Source organism: Acanthisitta chloris, unplaced genomic scaffold, assembly GCF_000695815.1.
Source record: "Acanthisitta chloris isolate BGI_N310 unplaced genomic scaffold, ASM69581v1 scaffold5232, whole genome shotgun sequence".
Lineage (NCBI taxonomy): Eukaryota > Metazoa > Chordata > Aves > Passeriformes > Acanthisittidae > Acanthisitta > Acanthisitta chloris.
Window position 1 is genome coordinate 31,889 of NW_008659771.1, and position 18,674 is coordinate 50,562.

The 18,674-nt window shown below is 34.7% G+C and overlaps 1 protein-coding gene across 1 annotated transcript in view; it reads left to right on the plus strand.

Moving 5' to 3' along the window:
* ADAMTS20 (ADAM metallopeptidase with thrombospondin type 1 motif, 20) overlaps positions 1-18,674 on the plus strand; it is a gene marked incomplete at both ends in the record, with an annotated part of 62,874 nt that overhangs the window by 23,838 nt on the left and 20,362 nt on the right. The window contains 11 exons of the mRNA XM_009069510.1: positions 18-105; positions 1,142-1,268; positions 1,926-2,136; positions 2,610-2,774; positions 3,515-3,679; positions 5,322-5,444; positions 6,747-6,854; positions 8,040-8,204; positions 8,426-8,716; positions 9,025-9,186; positions 10,608-10,784. Of these exons, the coding sequence (XP_009067758.1) occupies positions 18-105; positions 1,142-1,268; positions 1,926-2,136; positions 2,610-2,774; positions 3,515-3,679; positions 5,322-5,444; positions 6,747-6,854; positions 8,040-8,204; positions 8,426-8,716; positions 9,025-9,186; positions 10,608-10,784 (1,782 nt within the window). The remainder of the gene's footprint in view (positions 1-17; positions 106-1,141; positions 1,269-1,925; positions 2,137-2,609; positions 2,775-3,514; positions 3,680-5,321; positions 5,445-6,746; positions 6,855-8,039; positions 8,205-8,425; positions 8,717-9,024; positions 9,187-10,607; positions 10,785-18,674) is intronic.

Here is an 18,674-nt window from a genome sequence, read left to right on the forward strand (position 1 = left end):
GTACAATCCTGCATTACTCGTTCAATATCCCAATAGAAGATGGAAGTGATCTGTTTACATGGGATCCCTATGGACCCTGGCAAGACTGCAGCAGGATGTGTCAAGGTACTTTGAAGAATTTTTTCACCAGCACCAAAGACATGATGGATTTAGGAGGGGATGTTTTAAGTACTCAGGTTTTTCACCCCTATTTGTAAGAAGAAACTTGTTACCCTCAGTAAACAATATCCCAATAGAAGATGGAAGTGATCTGTTTACATGGGATCCCTATGGACCCTGGCAAGACTGCAGCAGGATGTGTCAAGGTACTTTGAAGAATTTTTTCACCAGCACCAAAGACATGATGGATTTAGGAGGGGATGTTTTAAGTACTCAGGTTTTTCACCCCTATTTGTAAGAAGAAACTTGTTACCCTCAGTAAACTTTAGGTGCACAGAGCCTTTAAGGACAGAATAGCTTCTGGTTTTGGTTTTTCTGCTTTCAGTACTTATGCAGTGCAATTCTGTATTCATGCCTACATTTGTAGCCATAGGAGTGGTTTTAAAAAAAGTTTAATCATCTCTAATGCATCCTTAGAAAGCAGTGTCATATATCTACTAATATGCATTAGGCTTCTATTATCATCTTTCCAGATGGTCACTGATTTGTCTAGTGTCTCTCATAGACATTTGTCTTTTTTGATCATCTGTTACATGAGATAAATCTATTCAAAGATAAATTTTATACTTTTTAACTGTTATTCTATAGGCCATTCCAGGGTAAAAATAAAGCCACAGCATTTATGAAATGTATGTGTAGGAAGTGTACATACGCAGATTTTTGACAGATACTCCTATTAGTGGGTTCTAGAAAGGCCCGAAGATGTGTGATGGTGAATTTCTTTGTATTTTGAGTCAGCCTATAGATATGCTCATATGCTAGAGAAGCAGAGAATCTGACAGCTGTGGTACTTCTCCCAACACTCCAGATCTTTTAGGTACCCTGTGATCAAATTTTCTGCATGTTTGTGCAGAATCTGCTATATAGTGATTTGTGTTAATGGAGTATCTCAGTTAAATTCCTAAATGATGAATGGAATCCATTAATGCAGAAAGGCACTCTTATTTTAGCTCTTTATTTGCTTTTTTGGTTCTTTTTCAAGGTATTCGAAGAAGAAGAATGACATGTATACGTAAAAGTGATCACGTGGTAGTGTCTGATCAAAGATGTGAACTTCTACCCACAGTACCGAGTGTCTTTGAGGAGTGTAATACTGAGTGTGAATTAAGGTAAAAACAGGTTCCTAACTGATGGAGCTACTGTGGCCTTAGATTTTTCTGTTGATCAAGATTGAAACAGTTATTCAGATTACTTTATGCTCTGTCCCTCCATCCCTCTCTACCTCCCCCATCCCTCCCGTCTGTCCTTCTTTTCCTCAATTCTGTTGGCATAATGGGTTTATACATTGTATTTGCACCTCTGAATCTAAGTAGAACTAGGGTACAAAGTCTCTTGTTAGGGTTGTGAATCTGTTTTGTATATTCCAGCACAAAAACTTGTATTGCAAGGTGAAATACGTTTTTCACCAGAATTATACCCACAACCAGAACTAATTTGAAACAGACCTGTGTTTTTACAATCCCAGAAAGCCCATGCTGAAGTATTCAGAGGATGAACAGTTAGAATTACAGCTTACATTTTTCTAAGTCACCTAGGAGATTAGGACAAAAGATCCTTTAAATTTTAAAAGTGGTTTTACGTTCATGAGTAAAATTCGTTTATATTGCTTTGAAAATTCCAGTCGTGAGATTGAGTTTACAGTTTTATCTGTTTCCTAAAATGCCTATGTATATTTACATGTCATTCCTAGATATATTTCCTGAGTGCTTTATTTGCTATATTTTTTTAAAACATAGTTAGCTTTCTATAACAGTTTGTCCTTGTAGGTGGCACAATGTTGGCAAAAGTGACTGCACATCAAAGTGTGGCCCCGGGTATCGGTCTATTGAATTCCACTGCATGAAGTACTCTATTTCAGAAGGATTCAGTGCTCCAGTAGATGATAAGCACTGTGCTGATCAGCAGAAACCACCAACCAGAGAGCCCTGCCATGGTGACTGTATGTTAACAAGTTGGCACTACACAGAATGGTCAGAGGTATAAATGTAAAACTTCATAATTGTGCCATTATAGTCTGGTTAGCATTCATGACAAATGCAGATTTGCAGGAGCAGCTAATTCCAACCTTTGTATTTCAGCAACTTCCTCATATTTTTGTAAGAAGCTGTAGTTTGCTTGCAGCTTGGTTTTAGAAGTCAGCAGAGAAGATCTGGTAGTTAAAGGTATATATTTTATTTGCAGTCTTAATAATTTAGTTCTGAGGATAGTTTGGAGAAGAGGAGTAAGTACAATTTCAGTTTTAATCTTCGTTAAAGAGTTTTATCTTGGAACTACTAAACAAAGTGCCAAATTTATGTCAAGTGCACATATTAGCAGTCCGCGGATTAAACGTAGGACACAATTGTCTAACACAATCATTAATGTCTTTCACTTTTAAGACTGGTGATGTATTTTGACCTGGTTTTATCATGTTCTGTTTCCTGCTTCATAATATTGTCTATACACTGCAGTGTTCCAGGAGCTGTGCAGGAGGTGTCAGAACCAGAGAAGCTTTTTGTATGAACAACTTGGGTCGTCATCTCCCTGACAAAGAATGCCAGGAACTTCCGAAAGTTCTAACACAGAGTTGCAATGAATTCTTATGCCCAAGCTGGTCTGTTAGTGACTGGAGTGAGGTAATGAAAGCATGTTAAACTTGAGGCACATTTGGTCCTGGTAATTGATAATAAAATAAGCTGCATTGCATGTTTAGAGTTTTTTATTCTGTCGGTTTTGGGGCACACTGTAATCAAAATTCTGAAGTCTTATGATTTGGCTGATACACATCCCAGATGTAGAAATGGCATGAGAACTTGTGTAAAACCCTCCTAGAACTTATATTTCTCTTACATTTTGTTACATTGAAGTGAGGTAGTGAAGCTATTTAAAGTAAATCTGTCCACAGTAATATGTACATCTTCCTTTTTTATGAAGAAATGAGATCTATTACAGCCAACTGAAGAACAGATTTATATTCATTTTATTACAGATTGTATGGATATAAAAGAATCATGGATGATTTAAACATTTTTGCAGAGAAAGCTGTGTACATATGTACATACATATTTGTTTAAAATATGTGTACATATTTTAAACAAATATTCTTTATTCTACTGAAAATAAATGATCTGTAAATAGTTCTCATGTTTCATAGCTTTAGAATCTTAATAGTGATTCCTTTGTATTAGGTTTTGAGTTGATATTTACAGGAATTGGAGAGTTCATGAAAGAACTAGGAGTTTTTTGGACTACTTACTAGCATAGAATATTTTTCTTATTTATGTGATTTTTAAAATCCAACAGATTACTGAAAGCAAGTGAAGCCATTAATGTCAATTCATGTCTTTACAAACTGATGATTCTAATAATTTTACAGTGCCCTGTGACATGTGGCAAAGGAATGAAGCATCGTCAAGTCTGGTGCCAAATTAATGATGAACAACTGAGAGATGATGTCTGTAATCCAAATATAAGGCCAGAATCAATAGCACCGTGTGAACTAAATGAATGTGCATCCTGGCAAGTAGGGCCTTGGGGATCAGTGAGTACATAAGGATTCCTGGCTTCTTGTTTTATAGTTGAGATTATGAATGATCACAAAACAAAACCTTTTAAACATTTGAATTGAATCTTACACAGTTATTTTAGTTGACATGATTCAAGTATTAGTTTGCAGGATCCTATTTGCTATCTAACCTGTAATTTACAAACACCCACATGTAAGTTAAATGCCTAAAATAGTCATTGATCCTTAATACCAAAGATGCTTTTGCACATTGATGTATTACATCACTAGAATAATTAAATTGTAGACAGCAAACTGTTCAGATGAATGAGACAGGTAAAAGACCAAATATTTATATATGGGCATATTCAAGTGGTAGCTTTAACTAAGATCATAGAAGTGTATATGCTAATAATAACAGGGAAGAAGACAACATTTTGTTGTTTTGATTTTACCCTCAGTGATAAAAGATCTGCTATCTCTTTACATGAAAATGCTGTTGAAAAGTATGTTCCTGTGTATAATGACACTCACCTAATGTGTACCAAAGTGGCTTCAAAATTCCAGAAAAAAGTGAATTAATTTGTGAAAGAAACTTTTGTCACCAAATAGATGAGAAGTAATTTTTTTTTAAAAAGGTACTCAATTTCCTGAGCTTTTATAAGACCAAGTTGCTCAAACCACAGAAGTGTTGGATTATTCAGTGTTTCTTGGATGTTAGTGGGAATTCATAACTGAATAGCAGCTGACACTTCTTTTTTTTTTTTTACATATAATCTTGTTAGCAAAATACAGAATAAGTACACCTTTGGACATTAAGTATATTTTTAACTTAGACATTTCTTTTACTTTTTTTACCTTGGAGGTAACCACACTTTCGTCTAACATAATGTTGAATTCCTTTTGTGTAATCTTTTGCTCGCAAGGTGCTGATTTTCCTTTCCTACAAACTAAATGCAAAAATGAAATAAAAAATTAATTCAGTCCCATAATAGAATTCTTCTGAATAAAAGATAGCTTGTTGGAATAGCTTGTACAAGTAATTTACCAGTCTGTTGCTGGAGCAGAGCTTTTCATTGCAGTTTTTCCATAGCCATTCACAACCAAGTTTGTACAAGTATTTATGCTTGAACCACAACATTTATAGGGATAGGGTTTGTGTCATAATGTTTTCGGCCATCTAATGTTTTAGGTGCCTTCTTTGAGTGTGCTCTTGTCAAACTATAGTGGAGGAAAGGCATTTAACAGCTTCAGCTAGTGATTCATTTGTAAGCCACTCCTTACTCCCCCTTTTCCCACCTCCACTTTCTCTACTCCATTTTCTATTGCTGAGCATGACATTATATAGCATGGATTGTCTCTTTGATCAGGTCAGGTCAGCTGTCCTGACAGTGTTCCTTCCATTCTCCAGCCCACCTCCAGCCTGCTCACTGCAGAGGGTAGAAAGGGGAAACAGAGAAAGCCTTTATCCTGCACAAGCACTGTTTAGCAATATCCAAAACACTGGTGTGTTATGGACACTGTTTAAGCATTTTACAGTCTGCCACAAAGAAAGTTAATATCATCCCAGTAGTTACTCCTATTCATTATAGAGTTTTAAAATAGAAAATGAAATTTTAAATGAAATTTGATTATAAATAGTGCTGTTTCAAGTGTGTGAAATTATTGACTTGGACAGTGTGCTGTAACGTGTGGACGTGGATACCAGATTCGTGCAGTCAAATGTGTCACTGGGACTTACCGGGTTATTCTTGATGATGACAGGGAGTGCAATGCTGCTACTCGTCCTAGAGATACCCAAGTAAGTTAAAATATACCACTCACTCGATTGTCCTTCTTAGTTGAAAGCATCTAAATACAAATCGTGTTTACTGACTCTTTGAAGGAACTTGGAAGAAAGAAGTTTTAAAATGAGAAGAAAATATTGAAACGTAGCTGCATTTTTTTCCCACAGACTTCAAATTTAGTCTAGGGAATTAAATAAGAGCAATTCGGAAACTGGAGGTTTGAAAATTTGCTATATGATTGAAAAAATCCAAAGGCCTGTGATTATTTAGCAGTGGAGGAAGCTTCAACATGTAGAATATTACAACAACACTGCTTGCCATCATGATGAGTAAATAATAGTACCTAACTAGCTTGGTATTACCTAAAATTGTATATAGTTGTTAGAAGAACCACATGGTTACTTGAAGAAAGCTTCAGTTGCAGCAATAATACTAACTAAAAACTGTGAAAAGATGAATTATGATTCAATATGGTTCTTTACCTTTTGTTCTTACCTCAGTTTATTTATTCCATTATATAATTTGAATCTATCATTTTTCAGAAGAAATATTTTTAATACAGCCAGTGGGTTTACTTTTAACTAAAAGCAATTGGTGTCTTAGGTGCTGTTAATTAATATGTTGATCTGGTCACTGCATTGATACATCTTATTTATGCCCCACTTGGCTGGAAACCACATACCTCCTTAAGCACATACTCTGCCTTTTGTCTCAAGGAGAAGAGGGGAAAAATGTATTCTATGGTCCAGAGTAAACCAGTCACAAGTTACCAGCTGTCTGATGACTTGTTTAATAAGATTTCTAAATGTAAAAGACAGTTAATTGGTATAAATTTATTTCCACTTACACATGGAAACACTGGGTTTGAGTATGCTTTGTTTGTTCAATTGTGTTGCCTGTTTGGCTGTTGGCTGAAAGTGAGCAAATTTGTGTTCTCAGTAGCTGAAGGTATAAAGGGCAGGACAGCACAGCTTAGTTCTTCTGTACTGTCTATGACTATGAAACAGGACACAGTAACATCTATGCCTCTTGTCTCTGGCAAGTTGCCCAAAACTGTTCTTTCTCAAAGTTAGTTATTACTAATACAGTTGTAACATCAAATAAATTTTCTTTGACACTGGATTTGAAACAAAACAAAACAATTCAATGAAAAGTCTTTGAATAATTCCAAGGGGAAAGTTAGAAGATGGTATATTCTTGTTAGTTAACGCTGGCTTATTGTAATGGTAGGATCTGTGTCTTCAGGAGCCATTACCTTATGTTTGGCTCTTCCAAAATGTATATTTTGAAAGTTGTTTTTTTTCTCACCCCCACAGGAATGTGAATTGCCCCCTTGTCCAGAAAATACAAAATTATGGACTACTTCACTTCCTCTAGTCCGTGTGGGAAAGGTCACCCAATGGAGATATGGATCATGGACCCCAGTATGTAATGTAGCACTCACATCTTGCAGAACAGGCCTCCATTCATTCACCCATTTTTCCATAAAGCTCTTATTAATATATTTTTCAGACTGAAGTCTGTTTGGGATAAATTAGAAAGGAACTCTGATATGTTTTATAAGAAAAGAACCTGTTTCTTAAGGAGGAGATAGGCACACAGGAAACTCTGTGTGCTTCAAATCAAAGCAGGGAAAATAAGTGCAAAAAGGCAGAATTCTAGGAGCTGGGGTTCTGAGCAAAAAAGTTTTCATGTAATTGAGAGTGTGCTAGAAGTGGGTTTTTTAAATAATTGATCAGTTTTCAAGTATGGAGAGCAGCTGTCATTATAAAATATTACATAATCACAGAATATGATTTAAATCTTTTATGGGAATAGTAATATTAAACAATTTGGGTCTTTAAAGGCCTAATTTGACTTTTTTTGTAAAGCAAGCATTGCTTTGGTTCTTACACAAACTTTTTTTAATTGAAGAGTTTTAATCTTGATAATGTTGAAAGTTAGTTTTACTTGATAGCAGTGTGAAAATTTAAAATTATATCTAAAAATGTGGGTGTCTGTATTAATCCCTTGAGATACTTAACAAAGCATATCATGCAATTATATCTTTGCACATCTATTTAAACTAAATAGCAGTAAAGTGTGTATAGGCTGAGGCTGCTCAGCAGCTCTTCACTAAATCCACCTTGAACTTCTCAGCTATAAAGGTATCAGAAAGGGCTCAATGGAATATGCTGATACAAACCATAATGGCAAATTGAATATCAGGTTTTATTTTAACAGTTGACATAAATATTGCGTCGCTGTGTAATAACTAAAGTGTTCTGGAAGTTACTGATATTTCTGGTGTTAATAAATAGAAAAATTGCCTTGCAACTTGCTAATTACTCCATGTTATAGTTTAAATGCTGCCTGTTTATATAATGCTGAACTGCTTCATGAGAATTAAGGCCATGCATTTCAGTTCCAAGCCAACAAGAATTCTTAAGGCCTAAACCATTCAGCAATATTTCACTTTGCTCACTGAATGCATAGCTCTGGTAGGGTGAAATGGAAATCTGGTTTAATTCTAAAGTAAGCTAATGCTAAGCTATATTAGTAGTCTAGGTGCTTGCATGATCTTGTTTTGGTCTCCTAAAGTGCGATGAGCTTGGATTGTTCTCTGATAGTGCTCTGCATCCTGTGGGAAGGGTGATCGTGCTCGCTATGTGAGTTGTAGAGACGCTCATGGAGGAATAGCAGATGAATCTTTCTGTGCTCATTTACCACGACCAGCTGAAATTTCAAGCTGCTTTAGCCCATGTGGAGAGTGGCAAGTTGGAAATTGGTCTCCTGTAAGTATTAAATGTAACTTTTCTTTAATGTGTCTATTTAGATTTTTGGCCAAAGTCTCTGTTGACAAATTGGGAGTTCATATTTTGTGCAAGTGTGATTGAAATTGCATTCCTTGAAAAATATGAAGTAAATGTTTCTTCTTGTTGAAAGTAAATATAAATATCTTTGGCTATTAATTTTCAATGTTCTGTCACAAACACTGCATTAATTTTTTGGTCAGTGCACAGTTACGTGTGATAGTGGAATAGTAACAAGACAAGTTATCTGTGTCAACTATCATCAAGAAATCAATGAGAATTACTGTGATCCTGAAGGCCGACCTTCTAAGGAACAAGAATGTAACATGCCACCATGTCCACTGGTTTATCATCAAATTCCGAAAATGCATGACCCTCCAAGCCATTTTCCAGAAATAGGTTACCTCCCAATACACCATCCACAGGACAATATAAACCAATGGAACCGTCCCTCTGTGGGAGGATATCAGTGGAGAACTGGACCCTGGGGAGCAGTAAGAATTTTTTTTAGAATATATTCATTTGTTTTCTCACATGTGTGTTAATATTTCTAGAAATGTTATTGCAGTACAGATTTGGTCAAAAGAGAAGCACATTCATTTTAAAATTTATTGTTGTTATTCAGAATATAATCTAAATGCAATTTTTCTGTGATTTCAAATTTAAATTCGAAATATTAGTCCTTTCTTCTTTCAGTTTTCAATTTTGAAGGTTAACATTTAAAAATAATTTGTTTTGACCAGCATATTTTACATTTTTGTGATCATGCAATGGCGATACATATGTTTACATGTTTTGGTAGTGCTCTAGTACTTGTGCAGGTGGATTTCACCGTCGAGTTGTAGTATGTCAAGATGAGGAAGGAAGAAGTGCTAATTATTGTGATGAGGCAACAAAACCTCCAGAGTCAAGACATTGTGATTCTGGACCCTGCCCACGGTGGAACTTTGGGAACTGGGGAGAAGTAAGAGCATTTCACTTTCAAAGGGAAATATTATTTACCAAATAAACTTAGAAATAGTAACATAATTATTTGATTATGAGTAGAACTGAGCACCTTTCTGTTCATCATTTAAAAAGAATGAGTTTCAACCTGTTTACCTAGACTTTGTTCAAATACAGAACTGTAGTGGAAATATGAGTGGTGTAAATATACATCCAAAAGAGTTAAGTATTGTGTGAGGCTAAGGATGTGCAACACACAGTTGTGTTGCCATAGCATCTTGAATCTTGAGAAATATAAAATAATTTTTTGCTACAAAAAGACGAATCGTATGCAGAAAAACCTGAGTGCAATAGCTAGTCTGAGGAATAAAAAAAGAGCACAAGAAGCTGCAAAGAAAGTTTATTATGTCTAATTTCATAGACACGGACTAGAATAACAAGGCAAGTAGTAGTACCTACTGGGTTATAGTTACAAATTAGAATTATGAAGATAGGATCATGCATCTAAAAAGTGTGTCTGGGCTAGAATGTTTTGATGAAACGTTGTACGTTATTGGACAAAAACCAGTTTCTCCATGCCATATCATGTCATATGTTGACCACACATTCTTGCTCAACCAAAGTTTAAGCTGGTTTGTTTTATTCTAATTTAACCTCTTGTGATTGTCCTCACTTTTCTTATTCTTTATAAATCAATGCCTAGAGTTGAAAAAGGAAGAAAAAAAATTGATTGAGTGACTTTTTATTTTACTTTTTTACCCTCATTTTGGCCAGATTTAGCCATTTAAGTTCTCAAGGCCAGGCTGAGTGTCATATTTCTTCTGTCCATAGCCTCAGACTTGGGATACAGTTAATGCAGATGCTGCAGTTTTTGTCTAATTTAGAATCCTCAGGAATACAGTAAAAAAAATATTAACTATTATAGGTTGTCTTTAATTGCTCATTAGGAATGTGAATAGTATTTTTGTCTGGTATTGCAGAATTACAGGAAAACTGAACACATCCTATAAGCATTTTACACTTAGTCTGTATAAATTAGACTGTGTAGAAGTGTGCCCAGTGTCTTGAGTTTTCTGCCCAGTGTCTGGCAGGGAAAACTAGTTTTAAGACAAACTTCAGTCTTTTCCTCTTACCAAAGAAAGAGATACACTCACCGTTTATTCTCACAAATGGTTACTTCTCTTCAATCAGGTCTCTGTAACTGAGACTTTCTGCAGAAAATCACTTAATAAACCATAAGAATGTAGTTTGGTAAAAGAATTTTTTTTTCATTACATGAGATTAGACTTTAAGTCCTTATTCTTGAATAAAGTGAACAGGAAATATGGAAATAGACATAGTAAATAGTAACAGACATTGATTATTGCTGTAACTTTTTGCTTTAATGGTATGTGATGACTCTCTTTAAAAAATTATTGCATGTAAAATTCTGTATTGCAGTGTACTCAAACTTGTGGAGACGGAATAAAGACAAGACTGGTGATTTGTCAGCTTCCTAGTGGACAAATGTTGGGTGATCAAAACTGTGAAATTCTAGACAAGCCACCTAATATGGCACAATGTAATGTGCATTCTTGCCCTGGTGATGTTTCATGGCATCGGGGACCGTGGAAATCGGTACGATAGCATTCACTAATTCACTTTCTTGTGTTTTCTATCACTCTATTTCCCTTACCTTTTAAAAGTTATATTATTATTTTATTTGATAACAGTGAAATAATAATGCATGTGGAATGTAGTCTATGTAGTTTTTTAAGAAATTGTTCCTGCGGACATTGAATTAAATGAGAAGCAGCTGTTTCCTTCAGTGGGAGCAGCATCAAGCTCTGTAAAACATTATAGGGAATATTTTGAAAACTACCAGAAATCATCATAGCCAAATATCATTACCTAATAGATTGTTCTATTTTGAAAGGTTATGATTTGGTCTGTGTTTAAATTTAAAAGGATATGCTGTAATTTATGCTGTAGTATTATCTACTAAAAAAACCAAACAAAGGTATGTTTAATGCATTTTTTCCTATAGTATATTTAAGTATAAAATAGCTCACACGTGTATTATACTCTGTCATCAAACATTTTACTCCATATTACCTGTACATTTGTGTATAAAAGTTTATATTTGTGGTTTTAAAAATGTGACTAATTAAAGCTGTCTATGTATAATTATGTATGTAACTATAATATGTTATTGTCTACATGTCGCTATTAATGTGTAAAAATGCCTACTGTAATCACCATTAATCTTTCAACTTGCCACTAGCAGATTATTAACATACTGAAGTAATTACAGCAAGCTTTGCAATATAGAGTATGTTATATTTCCTAAGCTGTGAATTTGGCAACAATATCTATTATTGTGCTAAATTCTAAGGAGAATAATGGCAATCAAAGGAGGTTGGATCCAGTTCTGGTTCCACCAAAATCAGTTAAAAACCTGTCACTAACATCCCTGGGAGATGTGCTGGGACCATAGTTGCTTGGGGGTTTTTTATTAATAAATTTATGTCATTTGGTTCTTTGAATTAATATTGGAACATTTTAAAAATACTGCCGAATTTCAACTGTAATAATTTTCTAGTGTTTATATAATCTATTCTAATTTATAGAAAATAGACTGTAAAGTGAAAGTTTTAATTAATGGTTTACCACAGTTATCACTTTCTTCCACTATGCAAAACAGTGTTACGGGTTTGTGTTTAGCAGACACCATCAAAAGTTATTCACAGCCTGTTCATTCCCTGAGTGATGCAGTTTGTCCTGTATTAATAGGTTACCTGTAAGCTCTTGTAATATATTGTAAATGTTACATATGGCTTAGTTTTAGAAAGGTTTTCTTGTTGATTTATATCTCAATTGACATGAAAAGCCATTTTAATCCTTCAAAAACTAATGGATTCTAGTTACCAGAGAGAGGGTTTGTGGCCTCTCTTTTAGATATGATTGCAAGCTCTGGTTAATCTGTAAAAAAATTTAATTTCATCACACTCCATGTGGTGTTCTGCAGAAACAAACAGCCAATTCAGGAAATATGAGCAGGTTCACATATTGAATATGCCATTGCATTTTAGTAATTTAGCTAATTTGAATGCTGCCAACACACAAACTTAAGTTATGGGTTTTGTTGCTGTTTAAACAACAAAATTTATTCATTTAGCATGACTGTTATGAGAACAGTAAAAGCTTTATTCACAGGAATACTGTTGTAGCCTAGCATAAACAGCTTTGTTTAGCCATAGTTGAGTAGCAACATGTTAGTTAGGCAGGGCCATGATCTATTGCCAATCTTACGCATTTTTGGCATACAATATGCTCTGACATAGGGAACTGTTAATGACTGGATGCTCTCTGGAGGCAGAAATCCTCAAGCCTGTCACATTTATACTTATTCCCTTCTCTATAAAGACAGCAAGACTCAGATAAAATAATACTTAATAATTTTTCTGGGTAATATTTATGTGCCAGGACAGCAGTGCATTGCACTTTTGTATCTACTGTGTCAAAACTAATGTCAAAACTTAAGCAGGAACAGAGATGTGAGAATTCCCACATGTAGTGTAACTTTCTATAATAGATTCCTCCGTCTTTTCCTTCTGGCATGCATGGCAAAGAAAATACATGGAGGGGGGAGTAGAAATTAGGCAATTTCTGAGCAATTGCTTTACACGGAATAACTCCTTGAATAATGGTCTTTCTCTGGCCCAGACAGTTAAGAAATGGGTACCTAAATTGCATTAAAAAAATTCTTTATTCTAATGTAGCTTTGTCTAAACCATGTCTGAACTAAGAGCTTCACTCATGGTTTATTCCAGCTTTTACATAGCCAGATAGTTTCCTCTTGGATTTAGGTTCCAGGAGAAATAGATTCAGAAAAAGTCAAATTAGCTAAGACTAATTCAGAACTCTGAGTAAAGAACATAATCCACCATATAGGAGGATTGGTCTAGTTTATCAGTTGTCAAGGTCTTTTGTAGTCTCTTCCATATTGTGGCATTCCAGCTTCTTCCTACCAAGAAACGACTGGATGTGACATTCAAGAAACAACTGGAAGTGGCAGTTAGTGCCATGGTATCACTGACAAGGTGGTGATTGGTCAAAGGTTGGACTAGGTGATCTTGGAGGTCTTTTCTAACCTTAATGATTCTAACTTCTTCCACTAGGTATCACTATATATTTAAGACAACTTTTAGCAGTATGCCTTCTAAGTACATTTTTTTCAGTTTTTGATTTATTTTACACCACGTAATTAAAATAAAACATACCTTGTAAATGCACAATAGGCAGTTGCAAACAAGGCTCCATTTACGATTTGAAGCCAGAATTCTGATTGATGCTTTTTGCAGTTCAGCAGCTATGGGCTGTTACACTTTATAATGTCTGTCTGTGACTAATGGAGATGACTGTCACAAAGCTTGAAGGCTGTGTACTCCTCTGTTGCTGTCTCTGCAGTTGTCCAAAGGGAGGTGAGGCAAGTAAATCTCAAATTCTAAAGACTTGTACCACTCCAGGACACTTTGTCATAAATATCAATCATATTCAGAAACTTTCATTCTTTGCTTATCTATGAATCTTTAATTCAGTCCAATATTTTCATAGAACGATATCCAAACCAGAAAGAGTCTCTGAAGTTTTACAGGAAGGATAGCTAGGAAACACATCCTTATGCCTGTAATTGATATATACATCTTTGTAATGTGTTTATATGATAAATAATACTTGAGGTAAATATAGGTGCTTACTTCAATGAGGCTGCACCACCAGTTAATTTGGCTCATATATCTTGGATATTTTTCTATGAGTACTCTGGTTTCATTGGTGAAGGGATTGAGGCAATGTTCCAAAACTTCATGAAAGAATGAAGAAATTACAAGCTAAAAAGTATGAAAACCATATGCCACATTATATAATGTCAAGAAAAATTGCATAGCATTCTGACAGCTGGCTAAGCGTACTTTGTTCAAGTATAGATTTTTATTGTATGCCTTCTTTCCAGAGTGCATTGTTGGGTTTTTGTGTTTAGTACTTGCAGTAAGAGTTCTGGTTTATTGCATTCATTTTCATCAAAGTGGTTTTCTGGTTTTCTGACCCTAATGGCAACATGTTGTGTTTTACTTAAAGCATAAAAAGAGAGAGTATTGAAAATTTGCAAAGATACCATAAGGTTTTTAAACGGAACCACAATTACTAGATTTAACAGTTTTATGCTAGAAGAGTTATAGAATAATCTATCTTAACTGAGTTCAACAATGCTGCTTCGTTAGATTCAATATTAAGCTTTTTTTTCTTTGAACAGTATTTCCCATATGTACACACTTCAGTATTCTTAGCCAAACATTTGTCTATAACCTGAGAACAAGTTATGTGAGAGCATAATCAAATCAAATGTTGGTTGGATCAATGGTTATGTTTAGGTACAACAAATTGCAGATACAAAGCATAGATATATTTGCAGTCTTGAAAATCTTTCATTTATAGCATGTTAGAGAATAAAATACTATTTTTAGCAATACTTGGCTGGGAAATAATTTGACATATTATAGCAAGTTAGGAGATCTCCCATGCCAAAGCCCTTGCCTGGTACCTGGGCACAATGTGTAAAGTGAACAGAGGTTTTGATTTACTCTTTCTTCTGCTGTTCAAAAGGTGATAGTTCTTCTACTCATCTAGTATGTATGCATTTCTTAGTGTAGAGCCTTCACATCAAGGATTGTATTTGACTACTAACTGAAACATCCCCTTTTTATCTCAGTTTTTTTACGGCTTTGGTATTTATCTCTTGGTTAAATGGTCATATCTTCCTTTCTAGTATCTTTTTCTATGCCACTTAGTTTGTTGTCTGCACAAAGAAAATAAGTGCAACTTTCTCAAAATCCCTGACACATATATACTTCTATTGTGTTGTGTCTCTTTGTTTTTTATATATTTTCCTAAAGATTTTAGGGAGTGTGAACAGAATTACACTGGAGAAGCGAAAAATCTATTCAAATAGGGGAAGACAATTCTATCAAGCTTCACATAGTGAGGAAAGTTTGTTCATGTTTTTGGATGACAAGAATTTTGATATATTTAGGAGTTTGTTTTTATTTTTGGCCCCCTATAGTTTTTCAGTGCTTACAAAATTCTTGCAGAGCCAGGTTAGCCAAACAGCAAGGTTCCTGCTTAGGCAGTAGGTGGTAGCAGTTGATGTTACCTTGGAAGCTTTAAATTATTTTTTTTTGTCATTCATTCTTGGATAAGCACGGATGACAACCTAAATTTTATCATAGATATTTTAACCAGGTATGTCACAACTTGAAATATGTATCTGCTTCTCATCCTTCTCGTTTCTTTACTAAGAATGCATAGTTAGATTATTGAATCCAGATTGTGACTGAGAGTTACCTAAAGCAGTTGCAGTACTCTTTTATCAGTAAATCTTCATGGCACATTTGAAACAAGGCAGCTTGATGCGTGCATGTCCTGTTTGAGCACGAAGCATGTCTTACCTGAGCACAGGAAGCTGTTGCAGCTTAAAGGGAACAAGTATTGCCACAGAAGTGAAGGGTTATGCTTTTGCTCTGTGCCATCCTCTTACATCAAACAATCAGCATTTTTGTGGTGTTCTAGTTTCCTCATCTGAGCAGTTTCACACTGTTATGTACAGGTTTGATACTAAGCTCTACCACTTTACAATTCAGAGCATAGCAAGGTTAAGATTTATCTTGAGGTTTTTATTTTTTGTTAGATTTTCTTGAAAACATTTGGAATTACTTTAATACTAATGGAAGAGGATTTATATACTCCAGTGTGAATTAATTGTAGTGCATTAGCACTTCGTTTTCTTACATTTAATTTCTTAGCATGTTTGGCTTCATATACTTTTATTTTGCATTTATATTGTGTGAATTGAGATGTGATACTTCTGGTTCTTCTCAAAGTTAAAACTTAGGAAGAGATTGTCCTGAAATTTTCTCATACACCAGTTGTAAAGTCAGGTAGTAACTGTAGAACTCTATTCTTAATTGCTTTAAAGTTTTTAAAGATACTTTCTCTATTTAGAGGGGTCTTAGATTAAAAGTTGACAGGCACAACTTGCCCAAGAATAGTACTTGTATACAGTACTCTTACACTTGCTAACACTATTAAAAGAACAAAACACTGACAAGGACCTAGTTGTGTCAATTACACTTTGTTGTTAGTCAAAAAAAGTTGAGTATCATAGACTAGTGTTTAACTGTTCAAATTACATTAAAAGAGAAATCCCACAAAGCTATAGTTTAACAATGTTAGCTTTTCTGAGTTCTTTTGGAACAGTCTAAGTTTGATTGTGCTGAGGTGTCTTTATGGTCAGTGATACAGACAAGATTTGGTCCTTAGAGAAGATAATTTGTGTTTGTTTGAAATGTTCATAAAATTAAATAATTTTTTTTCTTTTCCTCACTCTGAGGATTTGTTTGTAATTCGTAAGTATTACTTAGAATTTCAGAGAAAATAGGCAGGAACAGAGTGGATCGTCTTCAAAGTTACCTTTAAGTGTCAGAAATGTGTTACTGCTATTACTTACTGCCCTTCACGCACATAACATAATGTTCTTTAAAGTGACTGTTCTTCCGTTTTCTATTTATTTGCTCCAGAATAATTTCAGTGTGGTTCTGTCTTTGCACTAGTGGAAGAAATCTATTATTACTTCTAATGTGTAAGAATCTATTTTTATAAACAGTCCCAGTCCCCTTCCAGTGTTGTTACTGCCAGGCATCCCATTGACTTCTGCAGAAGCAGAAGCAGCCCAAACTTGCATAAGTAAAATATTTATTTGTTTTCATTTTAATGCAGAAATTCTTGCTATGTATGATAAGTGCCTTCATTCACTTTTTCTAATGTGTAAAAAGTATTTATATCTTTTAAAATAATCTTTTATATTAAAAGGGAATTCAGAATCAGTGAACTTGGTTTTCAAAACCAGCTTCAGTCTTTTACCTCTACTTCTGCTGCTGCCTAATGTCGAACTTCAAAATACCTCATTGCCAATACAGCACATTAAATTAATATTCCACTGCCTGAAATCTTAATTGTTAGCATATGCTATTCATTTTTTAAAACTTTGGAAGGGGGGGAAGTGTGGGGTGGGGTTTTCAGAGATAACTGATGACATATGTCACTGCCCAAATAATGTCATAAAACACACTTGGGATAGTGAATTTCATTTAGGGTCATTCTGATAATACTTGTTTCCAAAATTCAAAAACAAATATTTGTGTAATGTTCATCAAGTTTAGAGGAAATTTTTCCTTTTTGGTGCTATGTTGCCTGTATAGCTTAAAATAATAAATAAGTGATAATGTATGTGTTATAATTTAATTTAATGACTGTGACTTGTGTCTGAGAAATACAGTTGCATTTTAACCCTTCTTTTTCATGCATGTTGTGTGGCTTTGTGTTTATATTTAATGTGCCCTTTATTAAGGAATGTGAATGTTCAAAGTCTTTAAAAATAAATAAAAGGGTGGGATGGGAACTAACACAATCTTTGTGTTGAAATTAACTTCATATGATATTTTAGTGACATGGTTTTCATGGGGAAAGCTCTTATACTTGAACAGAGAAAAAAACCATTGTCACTGGTAAAAGCAGCAGTTGATGCCAGTTGTCAGCTGGACTGAAATAGGTAGTTGGCACATGATCTTTGATGTTAAAGCTGTTGAACCTTTTGCAGGAGCTGTAATTTTACGGCCCGGTTCTGCTCCTACTTACTTAGTGACAAAAGACATAGAAAACTGAGGATTATAACATAATGCTCAACTATCACTCTCAAAGATATAATGTTTTTTTACATTCCTAAAACACTTTTGCATGAAGAGGTTTGCAGAACTTTCAGATACTCCATTTAGGAAGAGGACAAGTAAGTGGAGAACATAGTCAAAATAATAATAATTCAAAAAACCTGCAAAAAATCCCCAACCAAACAAAAAAAACCACCACAAACAAAAACCCCACAAAAAAACCCCAACAACTGGAATGTAGTGGAAGGGGAAAAGAAGTACATGGTCCTTAATATCATGCTTAAATATATAAAGCCATTTAATGGGAATGAAAGGAATATGAAGCTACTGGTGTATTTATTAGCACTTTCAGAAAACCTGAAGAGTTCTGGGTGGTCAGATCCATGTGAAAATCATTCTGAGCCACCTCTATATATATGGCAGTTTCAAAATCTCCAGTTAGAACTCATGAATGTTAGTTCAAAGTGTTCTTGAGACCCACATTTAAAAGTTATTATAATATATTAAAGTATTAGCATTTCCAAACATTTCTGAGGGCCGATACACAAATATTTTTATTACCTGGATGGGTTAGGTAATGAACAATATGTTCTGTAGTTCTGTATTGCAGGAGTTCCTAGTCCTTTCTTTGAAAACCAGTAATTGTGGGAGACTGGTGACTCCTCTAGGACAGATATATGTTGATCTGTCCATGTTCTAGCATCTATCAACCTGTGACTTCAGTGAAAGCAGGATTGGGCTCTTAGGT